At 42.5% G+C, this 17,968-nt stretch overlaps 1 protein-coding gene across 1 annotated transcript in view; it reads right to left on the bottom strand.

Annotated features, from left to right (window-relative positions):
- The window catches only part of ANKRD55 (ankyrin repeat domain 55), a 51,973-nt gene that overhangs the window by 22,078 nt on the left and 11,927 nt on the right, over positions 1-17,968 (bottom strand). Inside the window, exons 5-6 of the mRNA XM_062513627.1 lie at positions 15,405-15,465; positions 5,479-5,607 (exon numbers count right to left, since the gene is read on the bottom strand). Coding sequence (XP_062369611.1) covers positions 5,479-5,607; positions 15,405-15,465 — 190 coding nt within the window. The remainder of the gene's footprint in view (positions 1-5,478; positions 5,608-15,404; positions 15,466-17,968) is intronic.

The raw sequence follows: 17,968 nt of genomic DNA, 5'->3' as shown, positions 1-17,968 counted from the left end.
TGTTTACATGCTTTGGAAAAGAGGTGATTTTAAAAATCTGCAGAAGAATATGGATTTATTCTATCAGAGAAATGGAAGCATTTGTCTTAAAGTGCCTTTTGTCAGGCATAGGAGATCAGGACATGTATAGATATGCAAGGAGTGTGTTGCATATACATTAGTCATAGTCTGGCTTCTGCTGTGGAGTTACACATAGACTGTGTGCTGGGAAGGGGTCTGGAAATTATCCCCTACTTACCTACAGGCTTTGCCCAAGACAAATTCCTGCTAAGCTCAATAGGACTTCTGCAGTTGATTACCTCAGACATTTGATTGGCACGACCAATTACATTGTTATGGCATGTTCATACTTGAAGGGCTGCTTTCTAACAGTCTGTTATTTCAGTAGTTTTTTCTGATGATCCTGGCTGTACTGGTGAGTTTTTATATCAATACTGCAAGTTTGCAGGTGACACAAATCTGGGAGGAGCTGTTGACACCCTCCAGGGCAGGGAGGCCCTGCAGAAAAGTCCTGGACAGATTAGAGAGATGGGCAACCATCAACTGTATGAAGTTCAACAAGGGCTGGTGCCAGATTCTGCTCCTGAGATGGGGCAGCCCTGGATGTACAGACAGACTGGGGAATGAGAGGCTGGAGAGCAGTGCCATGGAAAGGGCCCTGGGGTTCTGGTCCAGGACAAGTTGAACATGAGCCAGCAGTGCCCTGGCAGCCAGGAGGGCCAAGCGTGTCCTGGGGCCATCAGGGACAGCATCACCAGCCAGGCAAGGGAGGGGATTGTCCTGCTGTGCTCTGCTCTGGGGCAGCCTCACCTCTAGTGCTAGGGGTAGTTCTGGGTGCTGCACTGTAATGAAGGTATTAAACTATTAGAGAGCACACAAAGGAGGGTAAAAAAGATGGAGAAGGGCCTTGAGGGGAAGCCATAGGAGGAGCAGCTGAGGCCACTTGGTCTGTTCAGCCTGGGGGAGACTGAGGGGAGACCTCACTGCAGTTACAACTTCCTTATGAGGGGAAGAGAAGGGGCAGACACTGATCTCTGCTCTAGTGACCAGTGACTGGATCCAAGGGAATGGCCTGGAGTTGTGTTGGAAGGTTTAGGTTGGATACACCCAGAGGGTATTTGGGCACTGGATCAGGCTCCCCAGGGCAGTGGTCACAGCATCAAGCCTGATAAGAGTTCAAGAATTGTTTGGACAATGGCCTCAGGCACAGGGTGTGACCTGAGCAGGGCCAGGAGTTGGACTCAATAATCCTTGTAAGTATCTTCCAACTCAGCACATCCTGTGATTCTGTGATAACTTAAAGTGTAGAAATATGTTGCAGCTACATAAAAAATGAAGTAGCACTCAGGGACATCCTTCAGCACTGGAATTTTGTTGTCTATACCAAATAATTCTTAAAATCCTCCCTGTCATGATTTAGGTCAGGGTCAGCTAATACTTTCCCTCCCAGTTCCTGGAGCTGATATGGGTGCCAGATCATTCCTAGTAAGTGGTTTGTGTATGATCATCCTGTTTGGGAGAATAAGGGATTATAGCAGCAGGGACACAGATTGTCCCATGATAGTTTGCCACAGTGCCAGACCCAGGCTCAAGCACATTTAATTCACTGTTGCACAGTGGATTGACAGTATCACAAATATCTAGGGCACTTTATGGAAAAAGCTTCTGTTGGTATTAAACTAAGTTTATTTCTTACTCAAAACTATTTGCAAACTGTATTCCATCTTGTTTTGCAACTTGACAGCTCACTCTGTAGATCCCTGCTGCCTTGCGATGTTCTAGGCTCCACAAGCAAGAGTTGTACCATTGCTGGTATAACACAAGAAAGTGGTTTTTAAAGTGTATACTTAAAAAATGAAACTGAATATCTTTTTGACTAGTTTGTTAACAGTCAAAATTGTTTTTAAAGCTTTGTGATGTAAAAAAAGAAATCACTACTCTTCCTTTCAAGCCATCTTTAGAAAACTGCATGAAACGAGGAACATTGAAGGACAATTTTGCAGGGAAAGAAATCTGCCTGAAACCAGCTAGACAGTGAACCATGCTCAGCAAATGCATCTTTTCTGGCCAGTCCAACAACAGACATATCTGAAGTAGAGAAACACTGGGTTTTAAGATGTTTTTGGAAGTCCCTCTGAATTCTTCTGCTGTATGTAGCCCACATGAGAAAATGGGGTTCTGGGCAGAGAGAAGGAGAGAAGTTATCCCTCAGGAGAAATTTTGAGCCACCACTGACTTCCCTGGCCGCTTCCACTGCTCTGGCTGCATAGGCAGCTGTGTCCTCAAGATGTCTTGTAGCAGCAGAGACATTCTTTCCTAGATATCCTGACATTTATGTGTGCTTTCACCTTCCAGATAATTACAGAGAAACTGCAATGCTTGGATAGCCAAAGATAAATTAATACTTACTTATGCATTTCTTGTACAGTGTGTTTTATAAATGCAGGTATTTCAGTCTCTTCTCTGGAAACAGAAGAATGAAATAACTATATTGTTGCTATGGAACAGATATGCTGGCTTCTAATGTTTTAAAACTTTGCACACCAAAGCAACCTACTAAAAAATCAAAAGCACATCTTCCCATGGCAGAATATTATTTTTAATACCTTCTTCCTAGTTGCTTTCTTTTCATTCCTTCAGATTTTTATTTCTTCACTTAAAAAAATCTAGATTTTTGTTTTTCCTTTAGTGGAAACCTGATATTTTCACATAATCATGTGACTTTGGGAGCCAGAGACTTTGAGAATGAGACAAAGAGAATTCTGGTTAAAAAAAAAAAAGACAACTGGCAAGGCAATGTGGCAAGATTCCAAATATTCCCAGGCTGTTTCCAAGGCACTATTAATACTGTTATAGTATAGTACTATGTAGTGTGATAGTGCATGCTGTATGCTATATATTATATTTTACTAACATTTCAATAATACCATTATCTAGAATGGTTAGAATGGTTTTACCATTTTCCCAGTATCAGTTTACAGTTTTGTGTTTCAAAGGTGTGTTTCCTTTTCAATACAGTAATTAATGCTGTCTGAAGTAAAATGAGAGAAATACCTCCTGAGACACTTCTAGTAGGCCTGTCTGCACCAGCCCATAGAAATATTGCCTGTGTAAAAACTGTGGCATGAGATAGTCTCATACCAAACAGTACTGATCAGTCTTTTCGACACTGATACATTTGCACTTAAGATGTGAACCTGAATGGCAGGAGGTTTGAGCTTTTCAAAAGAGCAGACCTTGGTGTTGGCAAGTTACATGGATGTTACATGGATATCTAGTTACATGGATGGGACTGATCATCCCATGGTGCCTGATGGAAGACAAAGCCACAAACATGCAGTCTTTGAAAGAGTAAGCACAGAACAATGATTTCATATGAAATATGCTCCATGCACAAGAATTTGGGTTTGAATGATGGGCAGTGGTTTTCACATGGTCCCACTGTGTGTTTTAGCCCAGTGTGCACAAACTGCCTCTTTTCCTGCAACTTTTGAAATAAGTTTCTGTGCAGTGTCTGGTCTTCCCCTTACTACATTAAGAAAAAGAAAAAGAAAAAGAGAAAAAAAATTAAACACAGGGCCTTATTCAGCCAAAAATAACCCCTGCAGCTGTACTGCGAGATCTCTGAGTCTCTTGTTCTCTGAAGATATTTATACAATTCTTAAAGTAAAATATCCCTTTTCCAGCAGTCACAGAGGAGGCTATTAGACATAATGATGATACCATCCAGCAGAACTGTTGTTCTGTTCTCTGTCACAGCAGATAAAATTGCCCCTGTCCACAGTATCCAAATCTCCTGGGCCTAAAAAGGCAGCAGAGAGCACTGGCTGAAAGTGTATTTTTTTTCTAGCAATAGTTTTCTTTCTTGAGTTAGAGAAATACAAACAGATCTATTTCATGCTCTGGTATTTCAGCTGCCAATTCTGGACCTAGAATGTGGAGAAGCATGTGGGTGGAAGAAGCATTTTATAAGGTTTCATGGCAGAAATCTCACAATAAGGAAAGGGGGGCTGTGTGTGTCATTCTGCACTCTTCCTCTTGATTTCCAAGAGCAACTTAAAGGAAGAGAAAAGAAGGTATTTGTGACTTCCTTTGACCTGAAGCCAAGCGGGTTTTGTGCAGTTTCCATTTCCCCATTCTCAAGAGTTATTCTGCACATTTGTGAGAGAAGGATGGAGGTGAGAGTTAGCAGTGGAATTAAATAATGAAACATACAAAATACAGATTCAGGGGAAACCCTGAAGGTTATAAAGTGGATTCACTTTTGTCTTTCTGTTTGTTGGACAGTATGTCCCCAGAGCTCTGATACAGACCACTGGCTATCATGGAGGGGTTTCTATGAGATCCAGAGGTTTCCCTCTGGTAGCAGCCAGAACTGGAATAAGCCTGGTAAAAATGCACAACAGATAGCAGAGCAGATACATTTAATCTCCTAAGGCAAATAACAAGTCCAATTTAAGATTGATTAGGATTAAAGAAAAACAAAACTTTTTAAATAACACCAGTTGCAGAAATCAAAATATACCTCTACTTCAAAAATAAAAATAGGTTAGGCCTGTTATATGTTAATCTTTGTGAGGCCGTGGTTGAAGGAAACAGATTATTTGTCCAGATGTCCTCACCCCATAACAAATATAGTATATGTCAGTTCAGAACTTCTGTGTTGACACTTCTTTTAAGAAGAGCAAACTTAGACCAAAAGATGAAGATGCAAATATTTGCTAGTTGTATGAAAATGTTGCTGGGTTTTTTAGTGAGTTCTATTTTGGCTTAGCTGTTGTGTGTTTTGAACACTGATACTGGAACTTGCTATGGCAAGAGAGCAAGTAAAAACATACAATTTCATCTGGGAAGTCTTCTGCAGTAGATTAGGAAAACCAGTAAATTATGCTGTATTTTATATCACTTACTAACCATTACATAATACAGTTTTTAATGCCATATTAAATCTGTGTGATTTGTTTCTCTAATGATCGCCTGAGTATTTGACAATGTTCTTTTGTATATGAGATAGGAACATAGAGCTCAACAGGAAATGTGTTTAGCTCCATGTGTTCTCCAGTCTCCAGAGAAGTAGGGTCTCAACCCTTTAGCTAATTATTTCATAGCTGTAGCTCTTTAGATGTGTTTTAACTTATTTTTACATTTTTTATTCCCAAAGGCCTTTGGCAGGTAAACTGCTGGTTTCTGAGACCCTGATTAAGTGAAAAAAAAAATTGGTCATGAAGCATACATGTAGTCTCACTGAGATAAATGAAAACTTTAGGGCAACAGAACTAAGCCTCTATTAGGTATGCCTTGGTCTCCTAAGAAGATGCTAGATCCTTTATCCAGAGGTTTATACTGAGGCATATTGGGCATTCTTAGCATTCAATTTCCTTGTTCCACAGCCCAAACTATTTCCCTAGGAGTATTTAGGACACCACAATAGCCAAGGCAGTTCAGTAAACATCCCACTGGGACCGTGCCATGACTCACCTGTACTGCCCAATGGAGAGCTGTTTTGAAGTCCTTGTCCACCAGAGTTGGATCTGCTCCCTTGTGCAGCAGAGTCTGGGTGTGCTGAGGTCTGTTGTGGAATGCAGCCCAGTGGAGTGAAGTCATTCCCTGTAAGCCCAAACCCAGGGGGCAAATTATTGTCACTCACAGGAGCACCCTTCAAGGCTCTGTAGATAAGCTAGGCAGCCCTGAAGCTATCCAGGGTGGACAAATTCTTCCCTCTTCACCTTGATTTGAAGTAGTTAGTAGCAGCTTCTGAATTAGTGGAGTCACAAGGGGGAACTAAGCAATTAGCTTTCTGGAATTATTACAGAAAATGGATACAAATACAAATACCTCCTCCGTATGTGCATAAAGCCTATTATAAATATCATGTGGGCAGGGCCATGATGGCTGGGGAGACAGGTCCTCACTGCACAGCTTGGATCCTGCAAGAAAAGCCTGGTTTAGACTGATGCTTTAGCATTACATAGCGTGATGTTTGTGTTTGGTCTTTGATAAAAATTTAAAAAAAATTAAGCTACTACTGCAGCTGGTGCTAGTCAGCAAGCTAAAGGAGTAACAGAGTGATGTCCACAAAAAAATCACAATATAAACATTTCATATTTACTCTTCAGGGAGAAAACAAAGCAAATGGTCAGGTATTCAGCTGCATTTTCATTCCATCTTAGCTGCATTCAGTCAGTCTTAATGGATCAGAGAATTCATGGCCTATATTTGTACCTTCAGCATTGTTACACTCACCTGTATTTTACTCTATATCTATAATAATTAAGATTTTCTGTATAAATTGACAAATTGTATTTCTAACAAATTGCTAGTGTTTTTTTGCTAGCTGTGATAACATTTTCCTTTGGACAGATGTTTTCTCTCTTACCAGAAAAAGAAATGCATTTCAAGGGTCTTGCCTGATTTCCAAAAGGATAAAAAGCATTAAAAAAAAAATGTTGAGTGAAAAAGCACTTATAACTTGAAATAGAACCCAAATAGAGCCAGTTGGTAATAACCTAGGTAAAGTATGAGCTATATGGATGCAGAGAGCTTATCAGTGCATTAAAGTGGAAGGTGTTTGCAGTGATTTTCTGACTAAAAGCCTGAATACCTTAGCAATCATTTCTCTCACTCATCACGCGTCTTATTAAGACTTTTAAGTTCCCATGTGGCTTCAGTATGGGTGATAACAAAACAGAGCAGTTGAATGAGAGCAGTTTTGGTTTTACTTAGGGTTTGCAAAGCTTAATCATGGGGGTTTCAGTTTTGTAAAACCAAAATTGAGGGTAAACTCCTGCACCAACTGAAATTAACAGGAGCTCTGCCATTGATGTGGGTGGACACAAGGGACTTAGTACTGTTGATGGACACACATTGTCTGTGAGGTTACACTGAAGTGATTTCCAGCTGGGAAATGCGTACTCATCACTAGTCCTGGAGAGCATGAAAATCACTGAAGAAGGAGAAACCACAGTGTACCAGGCTGTCTTTCTGTCATCCTGTCTCAGTGTGTTGATGTGGCCAAAAAAAGAAAATCCTTGAAAAATCAGCTTACTCTCTGTTTCTGTTGGTGGTAGCTGGCAGAATCAGCTGTAACATAAGAGGGTAAAAATGTGGACAGTTTTCAAAAATCTATATAGTGCAGCTACAAAACTCAGAGAGGTCAGTAACAGATGCTTAGTGCAAAAATATAAGAAACAAGGCTTGGCAATATAATGCCACCAAATATTTAGTAATCAGACTAAAGACTTCATATGACATCCAGCCCCCTAAAGGGTGATGGAAAAAGTTTTCTGAAAAAGTATTTATTTTAATTTTCTTTGGAACTACCGACTGATAATTTTTGTAGAAGTCCCCATATTTTTATATGCAAACCCCCCAGATCAATTAATAATAATTCTCTTTTTATTTCTATGCCATTTATGATACCATGGGTTTATATCATCCCGCTGATGTAGTTGCCAATCTGAAAGTCCTGTCATAGTTACTTTGCTTTAGTTAGCCTGCCCATGTAAGGAAGCTGCTCTATAACTACTATCATCATCTTTGTAGTCCTTTTTCTGTTCCTTGCCTTGTGTATCTTTTTTCAGTTTACTCTTGCAGCCATGTGGCTGTACAAAGGATTCAAACATAGCTTCCTTTTTTCTTCTCCATTTCCTTTCTAATACTTTGTACATTCCACATGTCCTTTCGGAGCGCCCAACTGAGCAAAGAGCTGTTTGTGGCAGCAGCTCACTCACGTGAGCTTTCTGCAGTGGGCAATGGCTGCCTAGCACACACCATCAGTGCTTTGTGCTGCCACCCTTGAGTGGCATCTGTAGGCAGACAGACTGCTCTTTGTGAGTGGAAGCATGAGAGTTCTATCAGAACTGCCAAAGCTGAAGGTCCAACAGAATACAATCTTACAGGTGAGACAGCCAAACAATTGCACATTCATAAAAAATAAGGAGCAGTAGGGGACATAAAAAGACAAACACCAAAAAATGGCTTTGAGAAATACAGTGTGGCACTTGTTTTGCTCAGATTCAAGGCTTTTACAGAGACTGTTTCTTCACATTGTCGTCTCACAGGCTTCACTAATAAACCCACAGAAAGGCAGAGTTGTGGAAGCTATGAAACTTCCAGATGTACTTCTTACTGTTTACGTGTTGATGCATTCATCAGGGTGTTTTTCTCAAGTGTCAAATGGGAAAACTAAAGTGTTTTACTTATGCCAAGAGAACAGCTCCGTTAGTTGTAATCATTTGTGAGGATCCATATTTTTCAGAAAACATGAGTATTAGGGCTTAGTACTGACACTTGAACAAATATATTTTCAGTGCCAAATGACAATGAGATGGACTAAAAAGTCTAAATTGCATGTAGCAGTGCATTACAGAAAAATATATGGCTTTTAATGGTGGTCCACTGTTCCATGCAATTCATTAGCAACACAGTTCTACATCAAGACAATGCATATGTCTGGTTTAGGGTGCTGTGAGCAAGGTCTGCAAACCTGTCAGTGGGCAAGAAAGAGGAAAAATTAACAGCCCTCTGGCCATTCTGGCACTGTGGAAAAGAGACACATCCTTGAGCAACTGTTAGAATGAAGAGAAACATATGAAAAGGCACTCAGAATCTTTCTAGTGTCTTGGCTTCTCTACTTGGAGAAGGACATGGGAAGTCTCTCAATGTGGGAAGTTAACTCTTTCCTCTGTACAGTATATATACATGCAGGTTACAATTCCACATGGAAGACAACAGCATACATTTTTGTGCTTCCATGACTGTTCTCTGTAATGCCAGTTCTCTGATACTTTTCCTGAGAACAGTAGTTGAATGGTGGAATCAAGGAATCATTGAATCATAGAATGGCTTGGATTGGAAGAGATCTTAGAGATTACCTGGTTCCAACCTGTCTGCCATGGGCAGAGACAACTTCCACTAGACCAGATTGCTCAGAGTTCCATCCAGCCTAGCCTTGAACACCTATGATTGGTAAAAGTGAAGATTTGGTCCAGTGTCTAACTTCAGAAGAATTGAGGGCAATTATTGTGTTGACAGATTGTCCTGGTTTACAATACAACATACATATTCTATTACCATTTGAGAAGGGTGATCATCCTTATCTCTGTGGGAAATGTCTTCTGTTGATGGGCCATAACTGATAAGGGTGATCATTCTTATCTCTGTGGGAAGTATCTTCTGTTAATGGGCCATTGAGTCCTACTGTATAACTGATAAGATTACATCATCCCACTGGGAGATGCTCCAGCCAGGAGGATGAGCCAAGCCTTTCCTACCTAGATAAAAACTGAGGTTTAGAACACCAAAGGCAGCCTTTTTCCACTGGATTCCAGAGGAAGAACCAGGTTTTTATCCACATCATCACTGGACCCTTTGGAGGAAAACTGCACCAGCACCCTGACTGACAGGGTATCAGGTTGTATTCTGACTCTGTCAGTGGTTTTATTTTATTATTGCATGTATTTTGTTTTTTCTCTTTTTTTTCCTCTTCCCTATTAAAAATTGTATTACTGACTTGAAGTCCCACTGGTTTTACTGTTCAAACCAGTACTTTTATTGGCGCCCAATGTGGGGCAAGAAGGTACTGAGAAAAAAGTCAGCATTACAATTTTGAATTTTGCCAGCCACCTATTCACCATGATTCTCAACATGCTTACGTGGGTTTTATATCTTACTCTCTATATTTTTCTGCACATGGGGAACTATCTGCCAGTTGTAATGCTCCTGTGTAGACCAGGGTATGGTATAAAAATTGCTTTATTGGTCTATTATGTATATTGCATGATAACCTCTGAGGCACTGAACATCATTCAGAATATATACTCAACTTTGTTTGTTTGTCCTAGTCTAGGCTGCTACATCTGAGGTCTCAACAATCGCACCCAGCCCCTGGGGGGAGGGGAAAAGGATGATTTTTTCCAATCTTTCAGGCATGGCACATCAATTTTTGGAAATGCTGAGTTCTCTCTGGATGCCAAGGACAGCATAATATTGTTGTTAGTTCTGCTTTGTCTTCTCTGCATAGCCTTCACAGCCTGCAACATGCTTAGAAACAAAACACTACATGGTATAGTGCAGCGTATTCTTGAGGAAGAGGAAAAAAGAAACAAATCTACTGCGTCCATGTCTGCACAGACTGTCACAAAGGAGAAAAGAGCCAAAAGAAAAGCAACAGCATCCGTCTCTACACAGACTTTTATCCAGGAAGAAGGAACCAAAAGTGCCATCAGCATCTCCACACAAACTGTCACCGAACCAGAACAGCCCAGACCAGTAGCAGTTGCCCCTGTTCAGAAGAAGAAATCAAAGAGCAAATCAGTTCGCATAGTTACTTATGAGGACGTGGCAGGACCTTCGCACCCAGCAGAAGAGACAGAGCCAGAAATCATCACTCGCTCTCTATCCCTGGGTGAGCTGCGTGACCTGCGGAGGGAATTCACCCACCAGGCAAACGAGTCCATCCTGACCTGGCTGCTCTGCATCTGGGACACTGCAGCCAATGACACAGTTCTGGATGGAAGTGAGGCCAGGCAACTGGGATCTCTGTCCCGGGATGTGGTCATTGACCAGGGGATTGGGAAAACCCAAGAAACCCTCAGCCTCTGGCGCTGACTGCTGACAAGTGTGAAGGACAGATACCTTTGTAAAGAAGATCTCCAGGTGCACCAAGGAAAATGGAGCACAATGGAACAAGGTATCCGATGCCTGAGGGAATTGGCTGTGCTGGAGATCATTTTCTCAGAAGATGAGAGATTTCCTAAGAGCCCAGACTGTGTCCGGTGCACATCACAGATGTGGTTGAGATTCGCACGGCTTGGACCAGAGATATACTCCCGTTACCTCGCAACGCTGCAATGGAGGGAAGGTGAGGACATGGTAGGCGTCTTGGCCAATAAACTAAGAATTTATGAGGACACTGTCACTGCCCCATTTCGTACCCATGTCTCAACCGTGGAAACAAGGCTGGTTGAGCAAGTCCGGAGCTTGATTGAAGAGGGCCATCAGAAGCTTAAAAAAGAACTTAAGGCAGAAAACTACCAGATCTCACCAGAACCAACAAGAGTCTCTGCCATTAGGAGCCGGCGTTTTCCAGCCAGGGAGAAAGGACACACTCCACGAGGTAACCTCTGGTTTTTCTTTCAGGAGCATGGAGAAGATATGAGGAAGTGGGATAGAAAACCCCCCTCCTCCTTAGCAGCCCGGGTACGTGAACTGAAAAGAGGGACACCGAACACAAGAAGCTCATGTAGAGTCAACGCTGCTCCAGTCTCTTGTGCACAGAACTCCAAACAGTATCAGAACGATGATATGACTGATCCTCTTGAAGGGACCTCAAGAACCTATCTACAGGAAGAGAGCAACGTGTACCAAGACCAGGAATAGAGGAGCCCTGCCTCTAGCCAGGTAGAGGAGAGGGACAATTGGATCTACTGGACTGTGTGGATCCTATGGCCTGGCACATCCGACCCACAAAAACATAAGGCTTTGGTTGACACCGGCGCCCAATGTACCCTGATGCCATCAAGGTATGTAGGAGAAGAGTCAATCTCTATTTCTGGGGTAACAGGAGGATGCCAGCAGCTGACTGTAGTAGAGGCCGAAGTGAGTTTAACTGGGAAAGGGTGGCAGAAACACCCCATTGTGACTGGCCCAGAGGCCCCATGCATCCTCGGCATAGACTATCTTCGAAATGGGTATTTCAAAGACCCAAAGGGATATCGCTGGGCTTTTGGGATAGCTTCTGTAGAGACAGAAGACATCAGAAAACTGAATACCTTACCTAGTCTCTCAGATGACCCCTCTGCTGTGGGACTACTGAGAGTTGAAGAGCAACAGGTACCAGTCGCCACAACAACAGTACACCGTCGGCAATACCGTACCGACAGAGACTCTGTGACTCCATCCATGAGATGATTCGTAAACTGGAAAGCCAAGGGGTGGTCAGCAAAACCCACTCACCCTTCAACAGCCCCATCTGGCCTGTGTGCAAGTCTGATGGAGATTGGAGATTGACTGTGGACTATCGTGCATTGAATGAAGTGACTCCACCGCTGAGCGCTGCCGTGCCGGACATGCTGGAACTCCAGTACGAGCTGGAGTCCAAGGCAGCAAAGTGGTACGCCACCATTGACATTGCCAATGCATTTTTCTCCATTCCTCTGGCAGCAGAGTGCAGGCCTCAGTTTGCTTTCACCTGGAGGGGCGTGCAGTACACCTGGAACCGACTGCCCCAGGGGTGGAAGCACAGTCCCACCATCTGCCATGGACTGATCCAGGCTGCACTGGAAAAGGGTGAGGCTCCCGAACATCTACAGTATATCGATGACATCATTGTATGGGGGAGCACAGCAGGGGAAATCTTCGAGAAAGGAGAGAAGATTATTCAGATTCTGCTGAAGGCTCGTTTTGCCATTAAGCGAAGTAAGGTCAAGGGACCAGCTCAGGAAATTCAGTTTCTAGGAGTCAAATGGCAAGATGGACGTCGTCAGATCCCAACAGAGGTAATTAACAAGATCACCGCTATGTCTCCACCAACCAACAAGAAGGAAACACAAGCTTTCCTAGGTGCCATAGGCTTTTGGAGAATGCACATCCCTGAGTACAGCCAGATTGTGAGCCCTCTCTACCTGGTTACCCGCAAGAAGAATGATTTCCACTGGGGCCCTGAACAACAGCAAGCCTTCATCCAGATCAAGCAAGAGATCGCCCATGGGGTAGCCCTTGGTCTAGTCAGGACAGGACCAGAGGTAAAGAACGTGCTCTACTCTGCAGCTGGAAATCATGGTCTATCCTGGAGCCTTTGGCAGAAGGTACCTGGTGAGACTCGGGGTCGACCACTGGGATTCTGGAGCAGAAGCTACAAAGGGTCTGAAAACAACTACACTCCCACAGAGAAGGAAATTTTGGCTGCCTATGAAGGAGTTCAAGCAGCCTCTGAAATAATTGGCACTGAAACACAGCTGCTTCTGGCACCTCGACTACTGGTACTGGGCTGGATGTTCAAGGGAAAGGTTCCTTCCACACATCATGCCACTGACACTACATGGAGCAAATGGATTGCCCTCCTCACTCAGCGCGCCCGTATTGGAAATCCGAATCGCCCTGGGATTCTATAAATAATTACAAACTGGCCTGAAGGTGAGACTTTTGGGTTATCTTCTGAAGAGGAGGAGCAAGTGGCACGTGCCGAGGAAGCCCCACCATACAATGAGCTACCGGAGACTGAAAGATGATATGCCCTCTTCACTGATGGTTCCTGCCGAGTTGTAGGCACTAACCGAAAATGGAAAGCTGCAGTATGGAGCCCCACACGACAAGTTGCGCAAGCTACCGAGAGACAAGGTGGATCGAGTCAGGTTGCAGAATTAAAAGCCGTCCAGCTGGCTTTAGATATTGCCGAACGGGAGAAGTGGTCAAAGCTCTATCTCTACACTGACTCACGGATGGTAGCTAATTCTCTGTGGGGATGGTTGGATCGCTGGAAAAAGGCCAACTGGCAGCGCAGAGGGAAACCCATCTGGGCGGCTGAGATTTGGCAGGACATTGCCACCCGAGTAAAGAAGCTAACCGTGAAGGTTCGACACGTGGATGCGCACGTACCTAAGAGTCGAGCTAATGAAGAGCATCACAACAACGAGCAGGTGGACCGAGCCGCCAAGGTAAAAATATCACAGGTGGATCTAGACTGGCAGCACAAGGGAGAATTATTCCTAGCTCGTTGGGCCCATGATGCCTCTGGTCATCAGGGGAGAGATGCAACATACCGATGGGCCCGTGACCGAGGGGTGGACCTCACTATGGACAGCATCTCACAGGTCATCCAGAACTGTGAGACCTGTGCCACAATCGAACAGGCCAAGCGGGTGAAGCCTCTGTGGTACGGTGGACGATGGTCAAAGCACAGGTATGGGGAAGCCTGGCAAATTGACTACATCACCCTTCCCCAAACCCGCCAAGGCAAGCGCTACGTACTGACCATGGTGGAAGCAACCACAGGATGGTTGGAAACCTACCCTGTTCCTCATGCTACTGCCCGGAACACCATCTTGGGCCTAGAAAAACAAGTCCTTTGGAGGCATGGTACCCCTGAAAGAATTGAGTCAGACAACGGAACCCATTTCAAGAACAGCCTTATCAACACCTGGGCCAGAGAACATGGTATTGAATGGATATATCATATCCCTTACCACGCACCAGCTGCCGGGAAAGTTAAACGGTGCAATGGACTCCTTAAAACTACCCTGAAGGCACTCGGTGGGGGAACCTTCAGAAATTGGGAAATGAACTTGGCAAAAGCCACCTGGATGGTCAACACCCGAGGGTCCATCAATCGAACCGATCCTGCCCAATCTGAACCCCTGCACACAGTGGATGGAGACAAAATCCCTGTGGTACACATGGAAGGTATTTTAGGAAAGACCATTTGGATCAATCCCACCACAGGCAAAGGCAAACCAATCAGTGGAATTATTTTTGCTCAAGGACCTGGTTACACTTGGTGGGTAATGCAGAAAGATGGAGAAACCCGCTGTGTACCGCAAGGAGACCTTATTTTAAGAGAGAACTGTGTGTAGGGTTTCATTCTGTATTATATGTAAATATATATATATAGGGTATTGGTTTGGGTATAATGTAGATGGTAATAGAATAAGGTGTAGATTATGTCCTGGTTTACAATACAACATACATATTCTATTACCACCTGAGAAGGGTGATCATCCTTATCTCTGTGGGAAATGTCTTCTGTTGATGGGCCATAACTGATAAGGGTGATCATCCTTATCTCTGTGGGAAGTATCTTCTGTTAATGGGCCATTGAGTCCTACTGTATAACTGATAAGATTACATCATCCCACTGGGAGATGCTCCAGCCAGGAGGATGAGCCAAGCCTTTCCTACCTAGATAAAAACTGAAGTTTAGAACACCAAAGGCAGTGTGGTGCCTTTTTCCACTGGATTCCAGAGGAAGAACCAGGTTTTTATCCACATCATCACTGGACCCTTTGGAGGAAAACTGCACCAGCACCCTGACTGACAGGGTATCAGGTTGTATTCTGACTCTGTCAGTGGTTTTATTTTATTATTGCATGTATTTTGTTTTTTCTCTTTTTTTTCCTCTTCCCTATTAAAAATTGTATTACTGACTTGAAGTCTCCTGGTTTTACTGTTCAAACCAGTACACAGATGATTTAAGAGACAGATTCAAGGTATGTCATAGCTGGCTGAATAGACAGTAGCTTTATTTGCCTACAGGTGCATAGTGTATAGAAGGAAGAATGGATAATACTTTGCAGAGTTTGTCAAAAGCATTATAGAAATTTTTTACTAATGCATAGCCTTATGTGAAATTGAATGGCTTCTATGCCCCCAGTGCCAGGGACTGTGACTTGTAGCACAAGCTCACTCACCTCATTGTCCTGGTGATTAATTTCACTAAGATTTGACTGCTGCAGAAGCAAGCTCAGAAGCCTGTGGAAGCAATGATATAATCAGTGTGCTGTACTCCTGACTAAACTTGAAAAACTGACAGTTGTTTAAAAAACAAAATGTGCAATTTCATGAAAAATCAGTATTAGTGATGGGCACAGGTCAGAATCTTAGGTCTTAGCTTTGTCATATGAGCAAAACAAATAGGACCTTATGGCTTATGGTAACAACAGAAGTTTAGAGCTTGGAATTAAAAGAAGATCCACTCAGAATAACTCTTGTGCTGACTGCCAGGCTAGAATCAGAACATATAATACTGTACATGTGTGCAGTTTTTTGGTAGATTAGCAATTTGCTGCAACATATTTTATAATGTCCTAAAGTAACAAGAGATGCCAGCTTCTGTAAGAATTTTTGACTCTATTTACTTCCGGAGCAATGTGATGTAATGTACACATTTGTGTGCACATGTGTGTATATGGATGCTTCCTGTGTGTTTACATGCACAGACTCCAATATTTTACAAGGCCTTACAGAATGTCTGCTGGAGTAGGGCCATTATTATGGCATAAAACACAGTAATGCATAGGTTCACATTTTGTAGAATATTGGACTACAAACACTCCCCTCTGGTGGAAGGAACAATAAAGTAGTTACATGAATTATTCAAGTACAATAGTATTTTTAACACTTCTTTTCCTTTTGCTATCTTGTGAAGATGTTCTGAAATCACTATAGGTTTGGCAAAGATGCTTGTGTTTTATAGCAGGATACTAAGTGTTTGGATCATGTACTTGGCTGGGCCATGGAAATGAAAAACACCATCCAGTCACATGCTGTAACAAAGCTAATCCTCATATGAATGTACAGGATGTTCTTAGGATTCTAGCAAAAGGAAGGATGTATCCTCAGTGGATCATTGTGCAAACCTGTGGCTCATCTGAAGGTGTGAATTTGCTAGAAAACTTCAGAATATGGATATGAAGAAGACATGTGGTTTGCAAGGAAAGTAAAAGATAATGAAGTATAAAGGAAGGAAATCTGATACATGTAAAGGTAACACAGAAACAAATGTACAAAAATCTGCATTTATTCCCATGCAGAGGAGACTGAATGAAAATATTTTGCTGCTGATTACCTTCAACCACTTCTACTGTATTTTCTGGGTTGAATTGTGCCCAGGTGTGTCCAATAGATTAAGCTGAGAATATTTCATACCAAATTTGTTCTTCCCTACTGATAATAAAGAACTAGCTATCTAAAATATTCAAAAGACAAATTCTTGTAGAAAAGAGGCATCACACCTTTTCTAAATGGAGTCATATTATTGGAACTCTGAAAACTATGACACTAGGATTGTTGTGATTGGTTTGGTAGAAGTTTGTAAAATTGAAGAAAGGTTCTGTTGTCATTTAGCAAAATGACTCAGAATCTCAGAAATTCAGTGTCTGAAAAAAAGGTCTTGGTAAATACCAACTAATGAGGAAAAAGAAAGTGAGATAACTATAGTATGATTGCAAAACCCATTCATCACTTAGCTTTATAATCTGATAGTGGCATCTGTGGTTCAACTCCAGATACGACCAATGACACCACTGTATGTGAAAGAAATCTAATTATTTTACTAGAATCTTTATCATCAACAAACTTTGACTCAGTTACATCATTGGACCATTATGACAAAATAAGGGCTACCATTTAAATATGTAGATACCCAGCTGCTTTTCCCCAAGCAGCTGAGGTTTCTCTGCTATCTACTCTTAAAGGCATAGATCAGGAATGGATTCCCTTCCACCTTGCCTGTTAGGCTCGCTGGAATGAACTGGAAGTACATAAATCAATTATCAAATCAATACATGAACTGTCTCTGTCTTTCCATGCTGCATCCAGCACATGAGTTTGTAGCAGTGGACTGCCAGCTTTCAAATTTAGCTGCAAGAGCATTTCACAACTGGCCAATGCATATTCTTTTCTGACAATGACATAGGATTCAAGGGACTGACAATGACCATGATGGAAAAACCTCCCTGTCAGTGCTCCAGGCCTGTTTCTCTCCAGGCATGGGGCAAACCCAGTGGGAAGACAGAGGAAAAGAAAAACTGCAAAACAAAGAAAGGTTTGTCTGTATCCTTGGAGAACATGAAAAGTATTCAGGGGACCCAGCGTGCTCCTGCTAGAGGAGATTAGGGTTCCCTTTCAAGTAGCAACATGTGTGGTGTTGTACAAACATTTCTTGTGTTGGCTTTGTTTAATGATAGTGACCTTTATTTTCAGGAATCTCAAATTATTCTCTCCAAGTGATGCATGAAGAGCAAAGATAATATGGAAAATGAATAAAGCTGTTAAAAAGGCTGGAGATCAAGATCAGCAGAAATGGCCAGATGTGTGAGCTGGTCTAATACGGTTACAGGAACAAAACTGTAGGCTCAGTGATTAAGTCACATGAACATATTGCATGTACTGAATGTTTTACTTTTTTCCAATGTCTTCCTATACCTTCAGGCATGATTTACTTAGGGGAGTTTTGGAGTGAATTTATTCAGAT

Source organism: Cinclus cinclus, chromosome Z, assembly GCF_963662255.1.
Source record: "Cinclus cinclus chromosome Z, bCinCin1.1, whole genome shotgun sequence".
NCBI lineage: Eukaryota > Metazoa > Chordata > Aves > Passeriformes > Cinclidae > Cinclus > Cinclus cinclus.
This window is presented reverse-complemented; position numbering and strand designations above follow the sequence as displayed.